General features: G+C 42.5%; 1 protein-coding gene across 1 annotated transcript; it reads left to right on the top strand.

Moving 5' to 3' along the window:
- Positions 1 to 833: 833 nt before the first annotated feature.
- LOC121600388 lies at positions 834 to 8593 on the top strand. Its single transcript, XM_041928922.1, has 8 exons — positions 834 to 1668; positions 2349 to 2499; positions 2588 to 2982; positions 3064 to 3432; positions 6112 to 6198; positions 6269 to 7511; positions 7591 to 8171; positions 8245 to 8593. The coding sequence occupies exons 1-8, from the start codon at positions 1603 to 1605 to the stop codon at positions 8425 to 8427; spliced, it is 3075 nt and encodes a 1024-aa protein (XP_041784856.1). The 5' UTR covers positions 834 to 1602; the 3' UTR covers positions 8428 to 8593.
- Positions 8594 to 8956: the final 363 nt, after the last annotated feature.

Raw genomic sequence — 8956 nt, 5'->3', positions numbered from 1 at the left:
TTTGGCATTTTTTAATGTCTCATCTATGTTAATCGTGTTTCCAAAACATATTTATTTTAAATTTACAGTGTAGTGTATTTACAAAAATATCCATTCATCTTAGTTTTTACTCATCAATCATGGTCCTTGCAAACACGCTACAATACTTTCCCCTATTTCTGAATGTACAACGTTTAATTATACTAGTACAATAATCACACAAAGCAAGTCCACATTAATCTAAATAGGCATGTTTACATAAACGCTAGTTAGCTTAGAACAATGCGATATAGATTTAATCCGATTCGTGAGAGTATTATATTTTATGTTTACTAGAAACATTATAAATCCACTGAGCTATGTAAATATTGATTACTAACGTTGTTACATCTCGTTACTGCTCATTTAGCTTCATGTTGATTTTATGGTTACCACTTTTCGAACTGCGAACAACCATTCGTGTAGTTAGTGCAATGCTGCCAAGCTCTGAAACCTTAATCCGCGAAATGTCACGAGCGGAAAGCGATAATTTATGCACCAACTAGCGGTACATTTCTTCACCAACAGAACCGGTCGGGTGGCTGGTCCATTCCAAACCCCTAGAGCTTCGACCGCCAAGAAATGTCCAACCCTGACCGTGAAGAATATTACTGTACTTTGACCAATGCAGACGATCGAGCGACTGATCATCAGCTTGCGAACAGTAAAGTAAGCGTATTGGTCGAGGAAAGTAAAGACCCGACCGTAAACATACACAAAAGAGGAAGCAACGAAAATAACAATAAAACAAGACTAGAAAAGAAGGATCGGTAAACTTTACCGTCCAGCGCTACTGTGGATGTGACAAGTTCAAGACCATGGCTTTGGTCGGACTGTGGTAGACGGGCTTTCTTTGCCAAACGCACCCCCGGCATCCCAAACACTGCCTACAAAATTCTTACACCTACAGCTCCCTGGCCTAGTTACTAACATGGAATGTTACACCAAGCTGGTAGAGTAGTTTTGAAAAGTCTTATTACTTTAAACTACAAAACTCCCCCGAGAAATACGGGAACCTGCTGCCATCTAGAGCAAATGGGTTGAAACCATCAACAGCTGTGACAGTGTGTGCCAGAATGGCTCTTCTATCTCACCAGTCTCGCGATGTGGTCGTGCCAACAGGCGCAGAGATGTGGTCAGGTGTGGCGAGATTCACTCGGCAACGTTTAGTTGTGTACGATCTCGCGTCGCGACTAGAGCGAACGCCAATGGTGGCCGGTTGAAACTCTTCCATTTGTTCAAAATCAACACCGTCTTGAAGAAACCTGGAGTTTTCTGCACGAAATCGACGACCGGCGCAAACGGTTGGAGTGACAATTCAACGAACATTCACGCATGAACACACGCTCGAATACCCAGTGCCGCTCAATTTATATGCAAAGTACACCCTACCAGTGCACACCTCAATTCAATCCAGTGAGAGTCTTATCCACATTACAGTAACTTGTGGATAGAGTGTCGCCTACTGCCCGTCCAACACGAACGTTGGACAACGAAAAGAAAGTTCACAGTCTTAAGCAGCGATTTTCGCAAAACCAGTGCACACGTTTGATACAGTGCGTCCACACAGTTCGTCGTAGTACCATGCGGCTGTTAATCCTGTGTATGGCCGGCCTGTTATTTCTCAGTGACCTCACTACCGGTGGACGTGTAAGTTTCCGACGCTGCCAGAATCGCTTTACTCCTGGATGAAAGCTAATGATCGTAACTAACTCGACTTCAGAAAGATGTTATTTGCAAGCATTCAGCTAATTAAAAAAATCTCGTTTTTGGCGTCTCTGTGAGTGTGTGAGAAGATGAGTGCTTAACCAAAAGAATGTTTCAAGAGGTCAACAAACTCTCAAACTGGAAAAAGAAACGAGAAATTCACGCTAATCGGAATGGAGGGATTAAAATCAATAGAAGAGTGAATCTGCTCTTGAAATGAACTGGTTTTCGAAACGAACACAGAATGCGGCCTGAAAACTTTACAACGCTTTATGCCTTCTTGTTTGGAACGTTCCAGATAAGATCATTGAAAAATATAATACACAAATAACCGGTTATGTTTGGATTTCTTAACGAATACAATCGCTTTCCTTCAAATAGTTTTATATACGAAATATTTTATTATATTGAACTAAATAAATATTATTCTTATAAATAAAAGAAAACCGACTGTGTCGTGTACCAAACATATCGTTATGTTCTAGAGATAAGTAAACGTTTTGTTACATTTATGATGTTAACAAAATTCTACTTCTATTTGTATTAGTATATAAATCAATCAAGATTAATCGTTATTAATTTCATTTACCATCTCTGCATATTTCAATCTATTCGATTCCCAGATCACTGAAGATAGGCAGGCTCTAGAGATTCCCGCTCAAGGACAAACAGAGAAAAACAATCCCTTTATTGAATGGCTGGCAGGATTGATAGGATCTTCGTCTACTCCAGCGCCAGAAACCCTAACACCGCCAGATTCATGTCCCATGTGCAGTAAGCGACTACTACATGAATCATTCAAATGATTGATGATTCAAATAACTCTTTCCAACATGCATTTAATATTCTTCTTGTCGAGCAGAATGCGGCAGAACCAACCGATTAACGCGCATCGTGGGAGGACAAGAAACGCAAGTTAATCAGTACCCATGGATGGCAATGTTGCAGTACTCGGGCACATTTTACTGTGGAGGATCACTGATCAGCGATCGCCACGTCCTGACGGCGGCTCACTGCGTGCACGGTTTCAACCGAAACAAGATCAGCGTTGTGCTGATGGAACATGATCGAGTGTCCACCAGCGAATCGATGACAATGGTTTCGAAAGTACTGCGTGTCATCGAACATAATGGCTACAACTCAAACAATTATAATAGTGATATTGCAATCCTACGGCTAGCGACCGTTATGACCATTGAAGATAAACTTCGACCGGTTTGTCTGCCAACGCCTAAGAAACCTTTCACTGGATACGATGTACGTTCAGAAACAAATACTCCCTTATCATGATGCTTCTTTTGAAATACGCTCATCTTTTCTCTTCCAACCTTCTACTAGGGCATTGTGACGGGATGGGGTGCAACATCAGAAAACGGAGCCATCTCTACAAATCTGCAGGAGGTAACGGTTCCAATCATGTCAAACGCCGACTGTCGAAAGACGGGATACGGGGCATCTCGTATCACAGACAACATGCTGTGCGCAGGGTACGACGAGGGAAAGAAAGACTCCTGCCAAGGCGATAGCGGAGGTCCATTGCACGTGATTAAGCAGAATAGCACGGACAATGTGCACCAAATCGCGGGGATTGTGTCGTGGGGCGAGGGTTGTGCCAAACCGAATTACCCCGGCGTGTATACCAGAGTGAACCGGTTCGGTACGTGGATTCGGTCGAATACGGCTGATGGTTGTTACTGCAGTGAAGATTAAGATACACCTGCTACAATTTGATTGTGCTGTTTTATTTCCTAATTTAATCATTTCCTCACTGAACATTTGAATAAAATAAAAATAAGAAACAGAGCATAAGTCTTTCATACGATTCTCGCCATAACCAACGATCGATATTGACCAACGTCAACGTCAACGTAATTTAATCATTTCCTCACTGAACATTTGAATAAAATAAAAATAAGAAACAGAGCATAAGTCTTTCATACGATTCTCGCCATAACCAACGATCGATATTGACCAACGTCGGAAGATTAGGGGAGGGGGGCGAAATAACCTGTTTGTCTTCTTTTTCCATCTCTTTTTGTGAGTTTCGAAACACACAATATTCGTAATTGACAGAATGGTGCCATGCTTGATGCATGGCGTACCATTGGAAGCAATGGTTCGCCTGTGCTTTTTTTTATTTTTTTTATTTTTAACTGTTTCCGGATAAAAGCACCCGTAAAATCAAATTGCTTTACATTCTTGCAATACATCTTGAGAAATACACACACGACGGTGCTAAAGTTATGGCGAATATTACAACTATTCTTATCATTTTATCGCTGGGTTTCAGCTACGGACAAAAGGTATGCTAGCTATTGATTTAAATCGTTTTTATTCCAATGCCACTAGTGGATTTACATTGTACATGGTTTTTTACGCGTCTCAGATAAATGGTCCCTCTCGCGAATTGGATCCCATTACGACCGAAACACCTCTAACGAGACTCATCGAACATCAAATGTCTATTCAGCAAAAGCTCGCTACACAACGTGTGCCTAATTACAGTAAACCACCATTGTCACGTGTTTCAGCACTCACTAGTTTCGTCCATCATCTGCACAACTCTAATCGCACATCAGAATTATACAAACCTTTCGTAGCCAAACAACCCACAGACACAGCTGCTCAAGATGAACAGCAGCCTTCGAACGCTGGACCAGTCCAGCTTGGTCTCAGTAATTTTCTGCTGGTGCTATCCAGTCTCTCTAATCGCCCGCTGAGTGATCAATCTGCCGCTTCTAGCTCTGGTGGTGTGATCAGTCAAGGCATATCCACTGTTCAGGAGACATTTTCTCAGGTTGGTAGTACAATTCAAAATGGGATTAATTCCGTGTTTGGCACAAACCAGGGGAATCAAGCATCACTATCGGCCGGTTGGAATCCTGCTCGTCCCATCTCAAGCGCTGTTGTGACCTCTCAGCCCGTGTTCTGTCCATCAGATTGCACCATGGGTAAACATACACGTAAGTTTTAGGCAATTTACTAATAATTTAATACCTATGAATATTTCACAGCCTGTGGCGTTGTCCAGAAAACTGCTTCGTTTCGCGTTTTAGGTGGCGCTGAGGTTACACCATACAACAAATATCCGTGGATAGCTCTATTGCAGTACTACGATCAAAACGTGGGCACTGGGACGCTGATCAATGACCGGGTGGTGCTTACAACCGGTAGAATCGTTTCTTATATGATCATTTTCAATCAAATTAAAGTTATATTTGGAGTTTTTGAGCCTAATTCTACCACTGAAGGTACATACAGGAGTGTGTTCGCCGTCACCAGAACGAAACTTCACCCACAGTACAGTGCATCCAATTTGCTAAGCTACAATATAGGGCTTGTCCAGTTGGCAGTACCAGTAACCATCACCGACAAGTTCATGCCCATTTGTTTGCCCAGCAGAATTAACACATTTTCCAATACAGACGCAAAACTGGTGGGCTGGGGAGCTCGTGAACTTGGTGGTGAACCGTGGAACAAACTACAAGAAGTGACTATTCCTCTGTACTCATTCGATGAATGTCTCCTGGCCTACCCTAATTCGACAGAGAATAATATATGCGGTGGTGTGTTTGGCCCTGCACCGAAAGACAAGCATAAGACTTCTTGCGATGTAAGTAAAAGAGAAACAGTGCTACCATTGCGTGTATTTAAAACATAACGGTTTACTTTTTCAACAAAGGGCGACGAAGGAGCTGGACTTATGTATCCCTGGCCAAACGACCCATCATTCTTGACGCTCATCGGTATAACTATCCAAATTCCGGGCGTTGGTTGTGGACAAACGAACGAACCTGCAGTATTTACTAAGCTTTATCCATTAATTCCTTGGGTGCAGAGACAATCTGCCGGATGCTACTGTAAAGCTTAGAACATAGACTATGGCTTAGATATTGAATATTTTTCGCCTCACTCATTACGGCCTGATCGTTTTTTCGTTAATAAATAACACAAATGTTATTGAGCTTAATAAGCCTCATATTTTATAATGCACTTTTATAAATAAAATTCATTTGTTATGGCAAATTGTTTTTTTTTCGGTTGTTAACCCCAAAGAAATTGGGCTTACGATAGCATTTTTTTTAACGTTGCACCTGAAGCCAATGACCTCTGTGAGGCTGGAACTGCAAACCTGTTCTGCAAGAATTTTGTGCAACGCCTTTGGGATGCTGCGATAGCGATCTTTCGTGATTTTCTTTCCTTCCACCACCGAAAAATCAAAAGTACTCGCCAAACAAAACGAATCGTGGCATAAAAGTGTCTTTCTTCCTCCCCGCAGATTCATTAAAAACTGGATTTAACCGTCGATCAGGGCGTGCACAAAACGTTTGATTTGCCCGCAATTCCGTTCAGTTTGGCGGTGCCACTCGAACAGAACAGAAGTGAAATTGGTTTGTAGAAACCATGCAAGTGATATCGGTGCAGTTTTGTTTGTTAAGTTGTTTAGTGTTTACCCATGCACACCATGGTGCAGTAAGTTGACTATACTAGCTCGTGCATTGCGTTTCCTACTAAAACACATTTTCTTTATATTCTTCACCAGGAGCATGAAGAACCAGCAGTGAACAGAAAAGAGGTGGAAAATCTACGCGCGTCTCCGTTAGGTAGTGGAGTACATCAGTTTGTAGATGTATCGCTCAATTTGCTTGCAGTCAAAGAATCGGGTGCAAGCCCCATCACGGTTGCCACAAGTTTGCACGATGACAATCCAAACAATTTCCCTCCTAACACGAAATGGCCAATTCCTCAGGCCGCTATTGACGTCCAAAATTACCTAAACCAAACAGCCAACAATATCACAAAGCCTGTCCAGAGTTCGCTAGCTACTCTTACATTTCCGTCCCTCTCACTCAGTGATCCTCAAAGTGGGCAATCTGTTGTACCAACCAAACCCAACCAACTGTCCATAATACAGCAGGTTTTGAGTAGTTTTCAGGGAAGTAACAGCACTATCGCATCTTTTTTCCAAATACCGTCGAGTACCACTACTGAACCTGCACCAGAAACAAACAACAGTTCTGTGATGAACGATCCACCGCCAAACCCGGTGGCAGAACTTGTAACTGCCTCCCAGAACACTTTCAGCAACGCCACTAATGCAGCGCAGCAAATCACTAATCAGTTAGGCGTGAACATACAGAATGGACTGTTTGGATCGCTAGGAAATCGGCCAAGTAATGACGAGCCTACATCCGGCTCTTCCGCCAACAGTTCATCAAATCCTATACAAAGTCTCATCGATAATACTCAGGCATCGTGGAACAATGTCACGGGAACAGCACAGAATCTTGCTGGACAGTTCGGTGCTAACGTACAAAACGGAATTTCAAACATTTTTGGCATCAATCTCAATCGTCCCAGTAACGACGAACCAGTGGTTCAATCGACAGAAGCTGGCTCTACGACTGAGGAAGCTACTTCCACCACAGCTAGCAGTGAGACATCGACCGGTACGCCAGACACCACGTCCTCCACTGAAACAACCACTACAGAAAGTCCTAAAACTACATCCACCACAGCACGTGCACCCGCCATATATTTCCCACTGGTGAGCTTTGTAAACAAAACCCAATCGTTGCTCAATAGTTCTACATTGGTCCAAACTGTTACTGGCCAACTGGGCACAAATGTTCAGTCTGCATTCCCAACACTTATATTTCCCCGGCCTGCCCTTAAAACCGAAGCAAACGTAAATGAGTTACGCGACGTAAATGATGCGCAACTAGTAAACGCATCTGCACAAAATTTTCCTCCTCCAGTGCCACCAGCTTGTCCGACGTGCACCAGTAAGTATTAAGAAGTTTTCCGAAGCTTTCAGGTTTCTTCCTTTAAAATCCTGACTAAAGATTGTTTTTGTTTGTTCAGGTGCATGTGCGTTTATACCATCCCTTGGACAACGTATTGCTGCCGGTTCAAATGTGTCACCCCACAACAAATACCCATGGATTGCGTTGCTAACTTACCTGGATAGCCCCTCCGGTCAGGGGTCTTTGATCAACGATCGTACTATTGTAACAACCGCTACCATCGTGGAGAGCATGCCGGTCATCATGCATATACGCGCACTGCTGGGAGTATACAATCGTACTGATGCAAGCGAATCTATTAGTTCTAATGAAATAAGCACTACCCTTGCTCATCCCGGCTACAAAATCACGAATCAATTCGCTGACAACATTGGGCTTCTGGTTCTAAAGGAGCCGTTAACCAGTTTCCAACCCATTTGCTTGCCCGTTGCAATCCCAGAATCTCTCCCCGCCCCTAAAGCTACCGTCGTTGGATGGGGTGCTAGTTATCCAAATGGACCGTTAGCCGAAGTTCTCCAGGAAACCGAGCTTCAAATGCATGCTCCTTCAATATGCCAGAAAGTTTCATCGCAAGTATCTTCAAAAAATCTATGCGGAGGGCCATCGCAGTTAATCCCGAATGCTGCCAATACATGCACGGTAAGATAGGCAATTCACAATGCTGGCAATTTATACGAAAAAGAATAACTGTATCTTTCTATACCTTCTGCAGGGCGATGGCGGTGATGCATTAGTATTGAAGAATGGTACATCTTGGGAATTGATCGGTGTCGCTCTTGATATTGCCGAATTCGAATGTGGCAAATCTCGCCAGCCCGCTATGTTTACTAGCGTTGCACATTACCTGGAATGGATAACTACCTATGGAGCCGGTTGTTTGTGCCATAAAGGATAACTTTATCGTGTAATCGAGAGTATTTTTTACTCAAAAAAAATTTTTTTTTATTAAACAAACGATAATACTACTTGTGCCAGCTCTGGTTAAGAAGCGGCTGAATTAAGAAACATTTGAGAAAAAATAAAGATTTCCAATAATTTTGCTCGAAGCATTGCAAAATATCATCAAAGTGCTACGATATATTGATTCATATTCTGGACAGCCTCAAAATTCCTTTTCTAATCTTCAAATTTATACAAGCACTACACCTTTTTAGTTTTTAACTTGTTTTAAGTCTGGACACTTGAGTCTGTATGTTGGTGGGGAATTTTGACTTTTTTAGGGAGAATTTTTTATCACAAATTCGCTAAATACCATAGTTCACCACACTCTCCCTCCGCGTATGAACTTGTTAGTGGAGAATGAAATCCTACATACAACGAGGTTTGGGTGCTGTTTTTCTCTTGTGTTCGTAGATTATCACATGGACGCGATTAATAGGAATTATCGAAGAAATAACACAAGCGTCGGTTTGAAGCAAAACTGG

The sequence above is a fragment of the Anopheles merus genome, chromosome 2R, assembly GCF_017562075.2.
Source record: "Anopheles merus strain MAF chromosome 2R, AmerM5.1, whole genome shotgun sequence".
NCBI classification, from domain to species: domain Eukaryota; kingdom Metazoa; phylum Arthropoda; class Insecta; order Diptera; family Culicidae; genus Anopheles; species Anopheles merus.
Note: the sequence above shows the minus strand (reverse complement) of the source record. Positions and strands in the feature narration are given on the sequence as shown.